The 19,403-nt window shown below is 41.5% G+C and overlaps 1 protein-coding gene across 1 annotated transcript in view; it reads right to left on the bottom strand.

Moving 5' to 3' along the window:
• Positions 1-340: 340 nt before the first annotated feature.
• fndc1 (fibronectin type III domain containing 1) overlaps positions 341-19,403 on the bottom strand; it is a 58,155-nt gene continuing 39,092 nt past the window's right edge. The window contains exons 16-22 of the mRNA XM_074685558.1: positions 15,996-16,232; positions 11,240-11,348; positions 6,841-6,920; positions 6,546-6,575; positions 3,623-3,784; positions 3,408-3,530; positions 341-1,017 (exon numbers count right to left, since the gene is read on the bottom strand). Of these exons, the coding sequence (XP_074541659.1) occupies positions 902-1,017; positions 3,408-3,530; positions 3,623-3,784; positions 6,546-6,575; positions 6,841-6,920; positions 11,240-11,348; positions 15,996-16,232 (857 nt within the window). The 3' untranslated portion in view covers positions 341-901. The remainder of the gene's footprint in view (positions 1,018-3,407; positions 3,531-3,622; positions 3,785-6,545; positions 6,576-6,840; positions 6,921-11,239; positions 11,349-15,995; positions 16,233-19,403) is intronic.

Here is a 19,403-nt window from a genome sequence, read left to right as displayed (position 1 = left end):
AAAACCTGTGTTCTGATTGGCTCACACCAACAGGAGACACATATTTTTCCTGTCTTACCTTCACCTGCCTCGTCATCCAAAGGTGTTTTTAAAACCTTCATCGTACTTGAACAATTTGCTCTTCCAGCTGGCCCCCTCTGCGTTCTGTGTTGCTGGATCTTTCCATGAGGTTGATGAAGTAGGCAGCAGTCGCGTGTGGAAGCTTTGGCTGGAAAAGAACGTGGCAGCGGTAGAATATGATATGATTCATGATTCTGGATTGCTGCGGTTTCCACAGCACCTTTATTCAATCTCTCTCAATTCCTGAGCAAATATTTAGTCTTTTATTCTTTGTCCGCGTACATACAAAAACATACACAGTAATGTTGGATGATTTCTGGTGGATACACAGGAGGGTGTATAAAAATAAACAAACAGAAGGATAGTTTCTGATCACAAACAAACAAACAAAAAGTAGCTGTCAGAAGCTGCTACATAAAAAGAAAACAAATCACAGGGTTGAAAACGAACAGACCTGTACACGCATGAGTTCCTGTTCGGATAGTTTGCTTCGCAGCTTGTGCTTTGGTCCGATCTTTTGAGTGTGTGTGCATTATTGATGAGATAAATAACACTGGGTGAGGACCTGTCTTTGGGGGTCGGTGACAGTACGAGGACGTGTTAAAGACATGAGTAAAACTAATGGAGAGCACACATGCTTCTTTATCCCCTCATATACAGACTGCTTTATATAAAAAGTGCATCGTAATGATATACATTGAGTTATCTTAAAGTACTATATTCTCTTTCTGTGAAGCAGGAATAAATTCGTAGTGGTGTCCTTTCAATGAGGCAGGCAACAGTCTGTTTTAGAGAGCCTGCAGCAGTTTGCAGAAGGGCTCAGTCGTCTTCTTCTGCAGCTTTACCACTTCCCAGGGATCGGGACCCCGCATTCATACCAGCCCACGAATGGATGGGCCGTGCGTCGGCCGATGACTCCGAACGTAACCGGCTCCTGTCTGTATGCTCTGTAAAAACCTGGGAAAGGAAACAGTGGAGTTAGCATCCACTTACTGAAACAAACAGATACTCCCAAAGTATTAATAAAGGGAGCGTGAGTGTATGGGATAATGAAGCAGTTATTGACTGATTTAGACAACTTTTATTTTAAAGGTCCCATAATCAATTTTAAGCTGGTCATAAAACAGGCTAAACATAATATTTACGCCCCTTTATGACTGATAAAAGCAAACAAGACCATCAGCAACAAGACAGATATTTTAATTTTTGTTACTTTTGGCTATTAATTGCTCAAATACAACATTTTGTTTGACTGTTTAATAATATTTCTAAAAAGATTGTGAGGAGAAACTGTTTTAAATGGACTGCAGCGCCACCTTTTGGTCCGGAGTCCCACATACACTGTCGTGACGACGTGACTCCTAACAATGAGTGTGATTTTTTAGGAACAGAACGGAGATCAGATCATGTATTTATAGATGCTGTGAGGAGGATCTGTTTTAATTGGACTGCAGCGCCACCCTCTGGCCTGGAGTCTCATGCACACTGTCTTAAGATGTGACTTTTAACCAGGTGTCTGTTTGTTTTGGAAAAAAATGTCTTTGTTCAAGTCAACTTTTTACTGGATACAACGTGACGAGGTGAGGTACAGTTAAGCAGCGCTGTTGTTTATGACGTGACAACAAGCTAACGTTGTAGTAGCTGGCTATATGGAGTGCTATCGGCTACCTGGTGCTACAACATATCTGTAGGCTAACGTGGCAACAAGCTAGCATTGTAATTTTGTACCATACATCAGTAGCTGACTATATGTAGTGCTATCGGCAGCCTGGTGCTACAACGTATCTGTAGGCTAACGTGGCAACAGGCTAGCATTGTAATTTTGTACCATACATCAGTAGCTGGCTTAATGTAGTGCTATCGGCAGCCTGGTGCTACAACGTATCTGTAGGCTAACGTGGCAACAAGCTAGCATTGTAATTTTGTACCATACATCAGTAGCTGGCTAAATGTAGTGCTATCAGCAGCCTGGTGCTACAACGTATCTGTAGCCTAACGTGGCAACAAGCTAGCATTGTAATTTTGTACCATACATCAGTAGCTGGCTAAATGTAGTGCTATCAGCAGCCTGGTGCTACAACGTATCTGTAGGCTAACGTGGCAACAAGCTAGCATTGTAATTTTGTACCATACATCAGTAGCTGACTAAATGTAGTGCTATCAGCAGCCTGGTGCTACAACGTATCTGTAGGCTAACATGGCTACAAGCTAGCATTGTAATTTTGTACCATACATCAGAAGCTGACCAAATGTAGTGCTATCAGCAGCCTGAGGCTACAACGTATCTGTAGGCTAACGTGACAACAGGCTAGCATTGTAATTTTGTATCATACATCAGAAGCTGACTAAATGTAGTGCTATCGGCAGCCTGGTGCTACAACGTATCTCTAGGCTAACGTGGCTACAAACTAGCATTGTAATTTTGTACCATACATCAGTAGCTGACTAAATGTAGTGCTATCGGCAGCCTGGTGCTACAACATATCTGTAGGCTAACGTGGCAACAAACTAGCATTGTAATTTTGTACCATACATCAGTAGCTGACTAAATGTAGTGCTTTCAGCAGCCTGGTGCTACAACGTATCTGTAGGCTAACGTGGCAACAAGCTAGCATTGTAATTTTGTACCATACATCAGTAGCTGGCTAAATGTAGTGCTATCAGCAGCCTGGTGCTACAACGTATCTGTAGGCTAATGTGACAACAAGCTAACTGTCAGTTCAGACAGTAGTTTAGTAGCTGTCCATATGTAGCGCCATCGACAGCCCAGTTCTGTGAGACGTGTCTGTAATGTGTAACGTTAGTGAATCTTGGTTCTGTCCTGCCAGTCATCTACCAATCAGAGCTAACGTAACCTCACTCTTCATTTTATTGATAGACTCTCAAGTTTGAACAGACCACTGCAGAATAACTGCTGACTGTGGGTTGGAGACAACGTTAGCACAAACAGGTTAGCCCTTTTAGCCTTTTAGCTTGTGCTCTATCTCTCTCATGTTTTGCTTTCTTCTGCTCTTCTTTAAGGAGCCTTAAATGATGAGTGTTGAAAATCAGTAAAAGGGGTTAAATATATCCCCTGTAGTTTAACTCAAACCAGTCAAAAATGCAAAAATGTATGATACTATGATATAGTTCTGGTAAAATAAGGATAAGATTTTGGTTTAAATAAAGGTAAACACTGTTGGGTACTCATCATGTTTTTGTTCAAGTGTAACTTTGGGTCTTCAAAGATAAAATCAATACAGCTGGTCTCCTTAAGAGTCGAGGAAACGGACTGAATGGAAAATATGACGAGAGGTAAGGCCCAAATACCAGGGTCGCAAATGTGTGCACAGTCTGTCTCTGTTTACCTTGTGCTGAGGGCAGACTGTTGGAGAGGTAGGCCGGGCCCGTCCGACCGTCCCTGTAGGAGTCCACGAACTGACAGTGGTCTTCTCCCTGTCCGAATGTGTCTCCTATACTGTAGAAAGGCTCTGTGATGAGGAGACATGAGGAAGAAGAAAGGTGAGCTGACAGCAAAACAGGAAAAGTTAGAGCTCATTAAATCAGAGTTTGAACACGTTACCTCTGAGACCGTCTCCCATGAAGATCTTATATCGCAGAGAGTTACACAAAACCACGCCCACAAACTTTCTGTACCAAGTCCTCTTCACGTACTGGCTGCCCTTACAGCTGCTGTGGGCAGAGTTATACTTGAAGGTAAAGGGGACCCAGATTGGTTCACCACCTGGGGAGAAGCAGGGAAGCAGAGGATGAGGATTCGTCATTTCAGAGACTTCGAAAGAAATTAAACCGAAGAATGAAAACAATCTCACAAAAGTGGAAAAGTTAGGGCAAACTTTTAAGTTTACAGCATTTTACCTATCTGTGATTCCTGCTCTGGTCAGAATTTTTGGACAGGCATGGTTATGTTACATTAAGATGAATGGGATTATATATCTTGTTATCCTGATGATGTGATGGTTTATACTTAAGTGGTCTAAAAACAGGATAGTTTATAGCAAAGTGAAAACTTTGTTCATTGATTAATATTGAGATATAAACATGAATTATGATAAATGAACTATTAAAGGTAGAGTCTGCAGGATTTTCCATAAAAATAAAACGCAAACTTTGACAGGAATAATCCTGTAATCCTGTGTGTCAGCGTCTGTGTCTGCCTTAACCCCTTCCTATGCCTTGATGTTGATGTTTGGGTTGTATCACAATGTTTCTGGGTGGAAAGTTAGTGTGGTTACATCACAGGGTGCACAGTGTGCAAGTGACTTTGCGTGTTGATTTGTGAGTGGATTAGCGGGCTAATCAGAGCAGCTAAGATTGTGGATGTAGCATGGAGGAAGAAAAACAACCAAAGTGAAATGAGACTCCAAACAGATCAAGCTTTTTCCTAAACGAGGGTGAAGCTTGGCTCAACTTTCACTCTCTTTCAGGAACTTAGAGAGCAGCATTGGATGAAGAGCGACTTCAGTTAGCTTTCTGCTAACCAGGTAAGTGTCAAATACATGTGATTAGCTTGTGCTAGCATGCTAAGTCAGGTGCACTTGAGTCTCTCCCAAGTAGAAATGTGCTGTTACAGGTGGTTGCTGGGCTAGTGAGTTGTGGGTGTGGGTGGGTGTGTGCTGCAGCTGGCACTGAGCCAAGGAGGAGGAGCCCAGATTGAATGTTGTGTTTATTAAAAAGTAATGAAAATTTCTGCAGGACCTACCTTTAATATGAGCTAAAACTCACACTTTCTACATCTTCCTGCTTCCCTCATGCCTTGAACTTGTGTTTGCTTTAAGACTGCTAGCTTGGGGTTTGGCTTTGAGGGTTAAAGCATGTGCACCGTGTACTGAAGCTTCAGTCCCCGGACTCTACTCTCCACATTTCCTGTATCTCTTTCACTGTCCTTTCTCATGGAGCCAAAAAGCATCTCCCCTCTGAAAGTCCAAACAGCTGTGTTTCCCACCACCTCGCTGGCACCAGTTACTTTTTTAGGGGGGATGGTGGCTACACAGCTGAGGTGTACGTATGCTGAGTGGGGAAGCCTTGCTGATGTGATGCATTTAGACTTTTGTGATGTGTTTATTGCGATTGCTCATAGTGCGAAAAGTGCGACCCTTGAGATTTGCTGTGCAACCCTAACCTGGATTTGCTTCTCTTTTCATCAGAGGACAGATAAAAACAAACTGACAACCCATGAGGTTTAGCTCCACCTTTGCATCCCGGGTCTCAAAACTCAATCATGTAACAAACTATACTGAATTAGACTTTGAGGAGCAAATGTGGTTATTTAATTTCCCTGAAGAGGAACAGATCCAGGAGATTCTGGGTGAAGACAGTACTACTGTTCAGCTGTTAGCCCAATATGTGACAGCCTGTCACAGACTCAGACAGGCTTCTGTGAAAGTGTTAATAAGATGTTTTTAAGTAACAAAAACCATCTATGTCCATGTAAATATAGATCTTTCATCCATTTATTTCTCATTATCCTGTCTTCGAGCCCTAATTTGACCCTAATTTGAAAAATTTGCTCTCTAGCGCCACCTAGGCACACTAAAACGTCTCTCAACAGCCGTAGAAATGTTGTAGAGAGATCAAACCAATGTCAAAATGTTTGTCTAATTGAGACGCACAAATTATATACAGACACCCCTAAACTATCTCAAACAGGAAGCTGGCAATTTGCTTTTCAAAATAAAATTTGGCCACATTTTTGGGCCTCAAACAAAAGTTATCTCCTCCTAGGCCATAAATGGTATCGGCTTGAAATTCACTCAGATGACAGAGTGGACCCTGCTTTACAAACGCTATGTATGAATTTTTTGTTTATCAAACGGTTATTGAATAGCGAGCCCTCAAAGTCGGTGAACCCCAAAGAAGCCCTTTCAGCTCCCCCTATTAGAATGAATAGGAGAGAAGGATCCAGCTCGAAACAAGCTGGGGCAGTTGGGCCTCTACACAAAAAAGTTAAAGTGTTACAGCTTTCAAAATGACATGGATAGATTTCTGACATAATTTACGACAAAAATATGTATAGTAAACATACATTTTACAGAGATTTGGTCAAAACTGAGGCATCTATGAGGACACGTTCCTAAAATTTTAGTCAATTTCATTCATTTTTGTGTTAATTTTATTATTGTTTGATTTATTTTTGATTGATTTTATAATTCTTTTCGCTCTTACCATGAGCTTGCTGGTTGATATGTTTTAAATCCTTGTATTTGAACACTGGCTTTGACAATATGTTTTGTATTTTCACCTCCCTTAACAACCCTAAACACCAGATTATAACGTTTTTCCCATCCAGATTACTTCTTCTCTAGATCTTCTGTCCACATGCAGTAGCAAACGAGTGCTACAGATGGGAAAAGGTGAAGGGTCACAAAACTGGAGCTATTTCCTGTCATGTTGATGCACTGACTTATAGTCCTCTCCTTAAATCCATAGTGCGGCTTCAGTAGGACGAGCTGACCTTAAATCAGAGGTGTGCGGTCAGAACTCACCAGGTGGCCTTTCGATGAGGAGAGGATCATCTGGAAGACAGAAGGAATGTGGTCACTTCATGAGGCAGACAGAAACAAATGTCGAACCTATTAGCCTGATTTTAAGAGCTGCAGACTCAAAACAAAAGTGATGTCGTACATCTGGTAGTCTGCAAGACCCGGTTTTAACCTGAACCTCTTGATTCGTATTAAATGAGCGATTGCAGTTTTGTTAATGGTAATGAGGCTTGAAAACTTCTCTGAGGGTTCAAACTGTCGTCAATGAGGCGTTTCAGTGTGTATCCAGAATACACACCTGACTCAGTGACATAGGTGAGCGTGTCGCTGACTGGTCCCAGCCCAAACACATTCTTGGCCTGGACTTTGAAGTAGTACCTGGATGAAAACAAACCACAACGTAAGGATTTAAGCAGAGATTGAGTCGTGAACGTGTCATCTCGGCCATTTTTGTTTTGACTGGGGGAAGGTGAGGAAAATGTTAATGGTAGAAGCAGATGACTGGGCACGCTGGACTCAGGCTGATTTAGTAGTCTGTTTTATATTGGTGGGAATCCAAAGTGAGCGCAGCACAATAAAATGGCTTTTTGGCTCATGTTGAAGGGAGAAGGAGGAAGGAGAGCGGAGGAAAGGGCCGGAGTGGAAAAAGACTCGAGACAAGCTGAGATAGGAGCGCAGGATAAGAATAAAAGAAGGAGGGATGTGGAAAGAAAGACGGATATTTGTTGACAGAAAAATGGAAAAATGGCAGAATGGAGTCATCGCAGTGAGCTCATTTTGACTCTGAGTGGTGAGGTATTAGAAAGTCCTCTCAAAATAAAAACAACACCGAGATAGTTTCAGATTTCCATTCGATACAGCCACATGCGTGTGTACATGTGTGTGTGTGTGTGTGTGTGTTTTTATCCATGCATCAGTGTGTGTGCTTATGCTCTTTCTTCCATCCCCGCAAGGTCACATACAGTAAGTTCATGGTCTTTAAATTTCAAGCCTGAGACTTTCACCACTTACAGCCACGAGGCCTGGATCCAATCAACACACACACACACACGCACACACACACACACACACACACACACACACACACACACACACGTGACAACAGTGACCAGAATATATATCAGCAAAGAGGAGGAGAGGAGGAGAGGGGACAGCGAGGCAGCTGCTGAGAGATGATGTAATCTAAGAAGCGAATGGAGAAGAAATCAGACGAGGAAGAAAGAGAAAATGTGAGGCAGAATAAAATCTGAGGATAAACCTTAAAGTGTCACATAAAGCGAAGCCATCTTCATATTTCTGGAGCTGCTTTACTGTCCCCTCTTTAAGTCTGTGACAGCAGCTGTTTCTAAATCTGGCCTCTCGTTTTCCTCTGACATCTCTCCACAGGCTCTGCTCTGAAAATATCATCTACTGATGCTGATTTGTTGAATGATGTAGGCTGACAACTTCCTGTAATTTTTGTTTGCCTGTTTTTGTCTTGCATATAATGTTACCCCAGTTGGATACTGTCCTGTTAAATGCATTGTCTGGTTTCTGTACAATCAGGTCCCTTTTTATTGTTGTAAAACATTTGAAAACACTAAAAATGTAAGTCATAAAAAGAAAATATAAGCTAAAGTAAAGGTCTTCAACAGGGGGTCCACGGCCCCTAGGGGGTCCTTGGAAGTACTGCATGGGGTCCGCAACTTTTTTGATGATGGATTAGGCTATTTTTTGTATTTTTGAGCAATTATTCCCAAATATTTTGATTATTAATCATGTCATTGACTTTTAACACACATCAATAGATACAAAGAGGTAGAGCTGGTCCAAGCTTCCATTCGGCCTTGAGCAAAATTTGATTTGGCGCCCTCTATATCTGTTCACAAACAATGTGATGTATAAATTAATGTCTGCTACCGAACTAGCTAAGACTGAAAGACTTGAGACTCGACCAAGACTAAAATTAATATAGTTTTAAGTTCAGTTACACTAGACTGAAACTAAGGGGCTCGGTTCTAGACCAAGACAAAAACTGTTATGGTATCCAGTCAAATAAAACTGGACTAAGACTAGGAGACTCAATACTAGACTTAGACTATAACTCATCTGGTATCTAGTCCAGTAAAAGTAGACTAAGACTAAGGGGCTGAAGACTAGAATTTAAAAATAACAGCTAGACGAAGACTAAAATGGCTTTGGTGTTAAGTCCAATAAAACTAAGACTAAGACTAATGACTAGACTAAAACTGAAACTTTTCTGGTCTCTAGTCCAGCAAAACTAGACTAGGACTAAGAGGCTCAAGACTAGACTTAAAGACTAATGGCCAGAACAGGACCAAAACTGTTATGGTATTCAGTCCAATAACACTTGACTAAGACTAGGAGACTCAATACTAGACTAAGACTAAAACTCTTCTGGTATTTTTTTCCAGTAAGACTAAGACTTACACTAAAACCCTTCTGGTATCTAGTCCAGCAAAACTAGAATAAGACTTAGAGACTCAAAACTAGACTTAGCCTGAAACTCCTTCGGTATTTAGTCCACTAAAGCTAAGACTAAGCCTAAAACTCTTCTGGGAGACAGTCCAAAAAACTGACTTAGACTAAGAGACTCAACACTAGACTTAGACCAAAACTCTTTTGGTATTTATTCCAGTAAAACTAAGCCTACGCCTAAAACTCTTCCAGTATCTAGTCCAGCAAAACTAGAATGAAACTTAGAGACTCAACACTAGACTTAGACCAAAACTCTTTTGGTATTAAGTCCAGTAAAACTTAGACTAACACTAAAACTCTTCTGGTAGTCAGTCCAGGAAAACTAGACTAAGACAAAGAGACTCAATACTGGACTTAGACTGAAACTCTTATGGTAGTTTATAGACTTAAACTAGACTAAGACTAAAAGGTTTCAGAAAACTAAAACTAAAAGGTGCGTTATTCAAAAGACTTGGACTAAATCAGAGTTTGCTGTTAAAATTAACGCTGGTTTTTGATGATTTTGGCGCCCCCTGTGGACAAAGGGGCTTAATCTTACAACTATACTGAGTTTGTCTTGTACATGTGAAGCAGTGTTATCCCTTGGAAATAAAAAAAACCCTCACCTTCGCAGCCTAATGGGACAAATCTCTAATTCACTGTGGATCTTTGCGCTGTAACTCACTAAACCAGGAGCAGCAGCGACAGGCGTTTAAAGTCCAACACAGAAGTAATCACGCTACTTCTGGCCTGATCTTCCTCTTTCAAGCAGCTTTAGTAGTGTTTAATCAAAATTAAAAGATAAGAGAGAGAGATTTTATCACCTGAAAGGAGTTTCCAGTTTCATCAGAAGGAAAATTCAGAGTCTCCACCTGTGAGTGTTCATACATGTTTTTTTGTGTGTGTGTTGAGGTCTGTTGTAGCTCCGTGTTTCTGGCAACCAGAGAGAGCCTGCAGCATGGGAAATACCAACAGTATCCCATAAATCAAACCCTCGCCAGCCGTAACCAGGGACGACGCACTACACTGGATAAAAGCTGGTTGCCAGGGAGGTCGGAAAAGCCTCCTCGCAGACTCCTGGAAAACTTTACCCACACACGCACGCAGCTCTGCAGTTAGTGTTCGGCTGCAGGTGTTTGCTCTCAACCCATCGGAGTGCACACACCTTCAGACTTTTTAAACTTTGAATAATGGTTAAATCAGTTGGTGAAGAGATGAGTGATTAGGATTTCTACGGAGCACCAGATGGCAAACGGCCACTTCAGGGCGTCCATCTTTTTTCTGAGATATCTGCAGCAGACTTATGGAGTGTTGAGGAAATAAAAGAGGCTGAGTTATCGTGACAGGATGACACGTATCAAATAAAAACCTTGGCTGACACGGTGTTGTTTGACATAAAGCACAGCAGCCGTCTCACCTTGTGTCCACCGTTTATTCATCTCCTCTCTGGTGCGTGCCAGAGCTTCATCAAGCAGACGACAGGAGTCAGTCCACGCCGCGTAACCCTCGTCTTTTCTGACTTATTAGATAAACACACGTGGCTGTTCGCGGTCCTGAATCTGTGATTACACCGTACATTTTCTAGGAACTGGCCCATCTGTCTGCCTCTCCTGGGCCCACATGCTCAGAGCTGTTTCCATGCATGTATTTTGAAAAGCATGACCCATTTTAAGACAGGATTGTGGAAACACTCTCTAATAACTGAACCAGACGGAGGTGACCGTATCTGTGTTTCATGACGGGATGTGTGCTGTATTTACGTTCCGCTGAATTTTCCAGAGTCTCAACGCGGCGTGTTTCGCAGCAGATCACATCCTGGTGCCGAGTCAAACCTGTTTCCCCACGCAGCCAAACAGATTTCGTTTTCTCCTTCACACAAACTTCACAGCATCAGCATCCAAATCCCAATCAGCTCTGATTACAGGCGGCCTGAGCTCGGATCGCACACAAACGTGGAAGACGACCAAGAGCAACATGTAAACATGATGTCATCCACAAACACCGTGACAGGATGAGTTTTCTGTGCGTTATGTGATAAAGAGACGATGATACAAACACCACCAATCCACAGCCAAGCACCTGCAACCTGATCACAAACATCGCACATTAGGATGTTTAAAGTTTGTTTTCTAAAACTGAACCAGTGAACCGGAAAGCTCCGTCCACGTGGTCACATCAAACTCCCTGAGCCTGTGTGTTGTTTGTGTGTGTGTAAACACACCGCACGTGTTCTGCGTTACCTCGAGTTGGGTTTGAGGTTCTCCACGGGCAGGTGTGTCCCACTGGAGAGTCTGGAGGACCATCTGTTGTTGAGGACGTCGTCGTAGGAGGCGCTGTAGACCATGTAGCCTGAAGGGACAAACACAAAACAAAAAGAAAAACTCACATGGGACTCAGGAGAACAAAACAAGGTTTAAATGAAGCTTCTTTCACACATGTGCTCCAGAAATTTCTTGGAAATTTGAAGAGCTCTGCCACAAATGTTTCATTTGCACTGTAAAATGTAATTTGTTGACTTTACTTACTTACTCAAAATTTCCAGGTAAAGTAGATCATTAATTTGAAGTTGTCAAAGCTGAAAAAAACTGTGTTAAGATGACTCATGTCATGGCAGTAACCTTAACACAAACTCATTGGTTGGGTAAGTTCAGATAACTTAGAGACACATGTGTCACTTCACACACTGTAAATTACTGAGAACATGGGCCCATGCCCTGTAGAGCATGGATAGCCTGTCTGTGCAGTGGAGCACAGACACCTGGTCCGTGCAGCTAAGCACACACATCCAGCCCATGCAGTGGAGCACAGAGAGCTGGTCAGTGCTGCGGGGCACAGACAGTCGGTCAGCGCAGTGGAGCACAAACAACCAGTCTGTGTAGTGAAGCACAGAGAGCTGGTCCATGTAGTTGAGCACAGACAGCCGGTCAGTGCAGTGGAGCATAAAGAGCTGGTCAGTGCTGCAGGGCAAAAAACAGTTGGTTTGTGCAGTGGAGCACAGATAGCCAGTCTGTGCAGCTGCCCACAGACATTTAAAGTCTCTGTGACATTTCTCATTTCCACTGCGTTTCCTTCTCACTCATGGTTACAAAACACCATCACAATGAAAAATGTCCCTTTCATGACAAACAACAGAAAAAGGAATTGGCAGCAGTGGCCAGGCCAGAAAGTGGCAAGCCAGTCTAATTAAAACAGATCCTCCTCATAGCATCTTTAAGCTAATCATTGTTACTACAATTAGGAGGTCCACGGAAGATGACTGGCTTCATGAGGAACAGACGGGTGAAGTCACAGAGACTTAAACCATAGGGTTTACAGTTTGTGGTGGCAGGATGAAGCACTTTATCGAAAACGCCAATTTTGTTATTTGCCAATTGGATGCATCAACGTAATCAGCTCACATTTTTCCTGTTTGAGAAAGAGTTTGATGAGATTTTAACTACCACCATACAATCTAAGTGAAATCAATGTAAACAGAGTAACCAGAGAATATCAACTCACTCAGCTTTGCCCAAAGATAACAAACCAAGCAGTAAACTTCTGAAACTGATCTTTTAGTTTGTATCACATAAAAAAAGCCTGCCTCTGTTCTGTCCTCTTCCTCTTCCTGTCACAGAGAGTTTTCCTGAAAGTATCCCCAGGTCACGCGGCTCTCCATGATTCTCCTCAAACCTGTAGAGACCAGCTCTGCCGCACATCAAACTCCAAACTGCTCCTATCGGAGCGTGGAGTTTGGGTTTCTATTTAGACTGGAGCGTCACCAACACAGCTGGCTGCTGACAGGAGGGAAGGGAAATACTCACTACTTTATTTTCCTGCCTCTGGTTTTTCATTTCATCTCCATTCTAAACTTTTATACTGAATACTGAAACAGTAGCTCTTAGATTCCTGCCTTCCTCATCTGCTTCTGTGCTCCATTTCTTTTTTCTGTGTACATTAAAATGTTTCCCTCAGAGCTGGTCCTTTTAAGCTCGTGGCACCACTTCTTTTCTTAGTGAATTATGTTTTTTTCATCCTTAAAGTGAAAGATCCTCGATGCATCAAAGGAAAAAGAGCCAAAAGTATAGATCATGTAAAAACTCATACAAATGTCACTCATGTCCAGAGCCAGCGCGCTCGCAGCTGTTTCCATCCGCTTGTTTTGAAAGCCGTGACCCATAACTCGTAAGACGAGGTCGTGCAAACACGCGCTGATAACTAAAACAGCACCTTGTGATTGTATCTGCATGTGTGTGTGGATCTGACCCTGCTCTGTTTACGAGACTGTGATCCACAGTTAGAGGAAAATTCACAGAGTGTACAAAGTTCACTGAGTTTTCTTGCAGCTTATCTTAAATGCATGAAAACTTGATTTCAGCATGGAACAGATGTGGGAATGTTGCGTGCTATCCAGGATTCACAAAGTCAGAAATAAGTTAAAATAAGAGTAAACAGTGAAGACGTGCAGGCGTATTGGATCCAAAATGCAGTGAACTGATAACGAGGAGGAAACACAAAGAGAGACGGAGAAACTAACAATCTGTTTTACACATCAGAGGACACGCGAGCCCACGACCAGGAGCTCGTGTTCCCCCGCCAAAGAAAACCTCGCCACGTCTAATCTGTCTCACACAGTACACTGTTAGCGTCCGTCTCCTCCGTTAGCCTCAATCCCCATGTGTCACTTTCTAGGTAACAGGAATCTACGTCTGTCTGAGGAGTCCTGTGCGTGCTGAGGAGTCCTCCCTGTGTTTTCATTGGTGTGTTTCTTTAAGGTGATTTATTCACAGTAAACGGCCGCAGTGAGTCTTTAACGTCTCAGTCAGGATGAATGTATGACCCGAACAGCAACAGATGAAAGATTAATGAAACAGAACCACAATACAGCTTTCCCCATTTTATGTTATGTGTTGTTTTTTTTTCCTCAAGTGTAAATAAAGGTCGAGCTTTATCTGCTTTTTTATGAGGTTTTCTACACGAGATGTAAAAACGGAAGTGGAAATGCAGTAATTTAAGTACGATGGCGTGATAAGCCCTATGACGGCATTTTAAGGCCACTTGAAGAAGAAAAAAAAAAAATCAAGAAATTAAACTTGAGTTTGTAAAGCAACAAATTAACTACTTTTTTAACTCAAAAGTTTACTAGTTTATAAAATAGCAAATTTACTACTTTATAGACAAGTAAATTTAGATTTTTCACAGAAAAAAAGGAGATACTACTGGTTTTAACCCAGAGTCATCGCATTATATTAGCATTCGGACTCTACTGCATCTCTCTGGCGCAGCATCCCCCTGTGCATCATTATAACATCAGGGCCAAGAAGTTGTGACTTCATAAATTCACAAATTTACTAGTTTACAGAGATGTAACTTTGTGACTTTAAAAACTGAAAATTTTGAGTTTTTTTTTCTCAAAAAATGTATTTATGTTTTAAATTTCTTTAGTGGCCCTACGCCATCATAAGATAGATAACAAAAAATAAACAAATAAATATTGAAAGAGTAAAATTTTAAGAAAAAAAAAGTTTATAGAGTCATAAATCTTAAAGAAATCATTTTCAAAATTTCTGAGTTTTTAAACTTTTAAATTTTTAAGAAAAACCTACAAATTTCAGAGATTAGATTAGGAAGACATAAATCTGTAAGGACTCGAACTTTAAAAATAAAATCATACATCAACCCTTTAATTTAGTGCTCAACTGTTTGGTGGAGTATCTGTTTAATCTCTATATCTCGTGGAAAGTTTGTTGAACTGAATAAAACCTGAATGGATCATCTCCACAGCTTTAAAAATATTTTTTCTGAATTTTGTGTTTTTTGTTCTTAGTGCTCAAACAACAACAATAACAAAAATAACAAAAAAATACATTTTTTTATTTTTTTATTCATTATTAGTATATTTTTTTTTAATTTTATTTATTTTTTTGTCTCATCTTTTTCTACAGTTGTTTACATTGTTTACTGCTTTATGTGCCTTTAGTTGCCCCTAAGGCTAAATAAAGTTGTTTTTTTTTTTTAAATTTATAATTGAAATAGACTTAATTTCCCCTTTGCATTGAAATAATAAAACTGAAACGGTAAAAGGAGACGTAGATAAAGGATTAACTAGGCAACTTTTTTGTTGTTGATGTTAACAAGCTGCCCTCTGCTCATTTCACTGCATCCCTGGTCTTAACATCCTTATCAAACTGTACTGCCTACTCAGCAGGAGAGGAGGAGATACTGATTTTAACTCAGGATCATCACATTATTGTCAGTATCTGGACTTTAAAAAGACATTTTTATATATTAGGGCTTTTTAGAAGAAGCAGCACTCTGATCTGGAGGAGGTGATGGCGTTAAACCAACAGGAAATTCACCACAGCGGGCAGAAGCAAGGAGATGGTTACACCTCTGGGTATGTGGTGCAACAAGACACAATTTACGGCTGTAAAAGTTCAGAAATTTGTAAATTTATGAACTTGGAAATTTCGAATTTTCTTTTTTAAGTCATTTTTGGGCTTTATGACTTTAGTCAGAGAGGAGGGGACAGTGGACAGAGCAGGAAACAGGCCACAGGCTGGATTCAAACCAAGGCCACCTGCTTGAAGGTGAACCTCATGGAGCGCCACCTAGGGGCTTCTTTGTCTTTTAACTTTTAATTCTTGGCTCTATAAACATACGCTGAAACATGTCGAAACAGCACAGTGTGACCGCTGTTTCAGTTTAAAATGTGACCCTGTTACAGCAGCTTCTGATTGAAACAAGAAGGATCCTGAAAAATGAATTCAAGTTTATTTTTCCAGGGAATTGAAAAAATATAATATTTGAATACTTTTTAAATGGAAACCAAAAGTTTACCCATAAGACTTTTCAATAGCTGGGGAAAGCTGCCAGTTCACAGGGTCGTGCTTTTAAACTGGAACACCGGTCAACGGCTGCCAGTGAAGGTATGTTTAAAAGAAATATAATAAAACATCTTTTTATTCTTTAAGTTTTGATCAATGAAAAGTCAAAGCAAACATTTCATTTCCTGTTTACCTGACACCATGTCGTCCTTCAGCGGCCGGGCCCAGTCCAGGATGATGAAGGAGTGACATCCCTCCATGGCCACCACGGTGAGGTTATGAGGCTTGTTCTTGGGAGGCTGGTTCTGATTGGCTGCCAGCGTGTCCTTCTCCAGGAGGCTTTCCAGGACGTCGACCTGAAGAAACTCCAGAGCCTCGGTCAGCGAGCAGGGAGCACCTGGATCCTTCCGGATGTAGTTCACGTAGGGAGCTGGAGTCGGGGGAAACAGAGGGGAAGGATTGAGATAAATGTTTAAGTTGCAGTATTCATTGGAAAATCCCCGATCAAAGAGGGAAAAGTTTGTTTGTAACACAGTTTGTGGGATAATAACTCCAGCCTGGCCACTCGTTTGAACGTTCCCTGTTTCCTCTTTGTTTTTTCTCCGCTCCTCTAAAGCTTTCCGTTTGTTTTCAGTGACTCTAGAAATGCCAGCTGGACCTACAGCTGTGAATATTTTAGATTTCCCACAATTCCTAGTCTGTCTGTGATTTGGAGGGAGCCACTGGAGCCTGGAGCGGCTCCAGTGGCTCCCCAGATGACTGGTCCTCGGCGCGGGCCAAGAGTCTCGCACGTGTCGGTTTCTGCTCATCAACACGCGGCCTCGAGGCTCCTACTGTACGTGTGAACAGCGTCGTATGGCTGATGTACAACACGCTCAAACAGCCCGGAGCATGATCTGCTGTATGTTGATCGGATCAATATGTCAGTCTGGGAAGGCCACATGTCACATGTACGGGATCTGTGAAGGCTCATGCGAACAGACGATCCAGATGTTTCATGTACTCGTTGTTTCTCCCTACAGAGACACAGACTCTGTCTGCTCGTCATAAAAAAGAAGAAAACAAATCAGAAACACTGACAGACGTGGCATGTGTGAGCCTGACGTGGATCCAGTCTCATCGGGACTGGGATCAGGATGATTCCCATAATGTCAGCTGTTACATCAGTCTAGTCAGGCATAAATTAGCGTCCTAATCGTCCAAACTTCCTGGGGCTGATTTTCTAATCCAATGTGGCAATCTCCATCCATCTGGAAGTTACTGTAGAGGAGATTCAAGCAACTGCTAAAAATTATTAGTTAATACTTCATGTCCCACATCTGCTTCAGGGTGATTCATTCAAACGAAAGCATGGAAGGAGACGCAGACGCAGGGAAGTCTCTGTCAGCTGACTGGCAGACGCTGGAGGTGGATCTGAAATATATGAAAGCAGTAAATAGGAAGGAGGATGTCTCCGTATCCAGCCAGTGCAGCCGTCTCTGTGTGTGCTGAGGTCAGCTCCTCAAACTTTATGATTTCCACTGCTTTCGTGCTCGGCCTGTTTTCGTCTGAGGGGGAATAATGGCTTTCAGATGAGAGGCGTGTGATCACAAGGTAGTCATTGTTTACAGAGAAACATGGCGTCCTCTTACTTCTGGAGATGATAATATCAATCGCTATGACACTGTGCTGAAAAATGCACCGCCATCGATCTGGGTTCATCAAAGATATGACACATGATCAACAGAATAACACGTTGAATTTAAGATAGTGAAGTCTCAATTCACGCTTTAATCTCCAGTTTGAGACCAGAAACAGGGTCTCACTGAAACTAATGACGAACGGGTTTTTCTGAGTGGCCAGAGTCTGTCCGTCCTCTGAAGGACACAGCAGCAGTTTTATATTAAACATCAATTTACTGCTGCTGTAGATAGAGCCCTGCTAAGTCCAGAGGTTAGTCATGGCTCATAGCTTGGCTCAAGTTGCATTATGGGAAGTGAAGAATTCAGGGTTTTGAACTTTATTCATGCGCACAGAGAAAAGAGCACATTCTGTTTGTTCTGTTTCAGCCACTGTGGTCATAATGTGTCTCAAACTGCCAAGGTTTGATCCCTTTTTAATCTGTGTAAAAATATGTGGAAAAAAAGCATTTTCCCGCCTTCAGTGAGTCACATGACCAGCTGCACTCAGATTCCAATGAGTGTGTGACATCATCATAGAACCACTGCAGAGAGAGGGGTCAAATTCACAAAAGTTCAGAAATAACTCCTCATAGAGGCCAGAATGTTGACCTAGTCACTCTAAAAATATAATATTTTTACAGGAAATTTTGTCAGGAATCCATCCATGTTGTTTTTAAAGCTATACGACTTTTACTTTTTTTTGTGTATAGGCCAAATGCCGCAACTTCATCTTCCGCTCCCATTCATTCTTAATGGGGGAGCTGAAAAGGGTTTTAATGAGTTCACCGACTTTCAGCGCTCGCCATTCGAAAACTGGGTCCAAAATGCAGAAACCGTTAACAAATTTTGTAAAGCAGGGTCTAGTCTGTCATCTCAGCGATTTTCAAGCTGATACAACTTATGGTTTCGGAGGAGATAACTTTTGAAGAAAGGGTAAAATTGTGGCAAAATTTTACTTTGAAAGGTAAATAGCAGGCTTCTTGTTCAAGATAGGTGGGGGTCAATGTATGATTTTTTTTGTCTCAATAAGACCAACATTCTGATGTTGGTTTGATGTCTGTACATTATACCCACTGGGAACTAAAGGAATTTTAGTGTGCCTAAGTGGCGCTACAGAGCAAATCATGAGATGTTGGGGGTCAAGTTTGGTACAATATCGAACTTTTTCTTTTATTCTGAGGTGCATGCTAATTTTGGTGAGTTTTTGAGCCAGTTTAGGGGGTCAAATTAGAGCTCAAAGCACAGAGAGAATAAAAAACAGAAAGAAGCGGACCAAATACAAATAGTGTCCTCTAAATATGTTCAATGATAAGAGGATCTGTTTTAGCTGGGCTGCCTCGCCACCTACTGGCCCGAGTCTCACGCACACTGTTGTAAAGATGTAACTTTTAGTGAGGGGTAACAAATTTTCTTTGTTCAAGTCATCTTTTTACTGAGATACATTGTGCCGCGGAAAGGTATTTATCAGTACAGCTACATAGCGCTACGGTTTGAAACGTGACAACAAGCAAACGTTGTAGCAGTATATGTAGTGCTATCGGCAGCCTGGTGAAAGTGTTCCAAACTCTTGTGCTGCCCACCAACTAATAAAAACACTTAAAGACAAAAACAATTTGCATGCAAACAGAGAAACACATACCTCATGAAGCCACACAACAAATATTTTGCACAATACCTTCCATTACACAAGATCGACACAAAACAGAAAATAAACAATGAGACAATGACGCTGTGAAAATGTTAACTTGTTTCCATATTGAGACGATCCTTTGTTTCTGCAGTGCGTAATGTGACTGTTTTTGCATTTTAAATTTCTCTAATACCAGATAATGAAGTATTACCACTGGTCTTTTGTTTGGTTAAAGTTTGTGGTAACAGCAGCTTCACAATTACTATAATAAAAGCCTGTACTTACTATAAAAGACACAGCCATTAAACAA

The sequence above is a fragment of the Halichoeres trimaculatus genome, unplaced genomic scaffold (genome assembly GCF_033239565.1).
Source record: "Halichoeres trimaculatus isolate MK-OKI-2021-1 unplaced genomic scaffold, fHalTri1.1 fHalTri1_scaffold_13, whole genome shotgun sequence".
NCBI lineage: Eukaryota > Metazoa > Chordata > Actinopteri > Labriformes > Labridae > Halichoeres > Halichoeres trimaculatus.
Note: the sequence above shows the minus strand (reverse complement) of the source record. Positions and strands in the feature narration are given on the sequence as shown.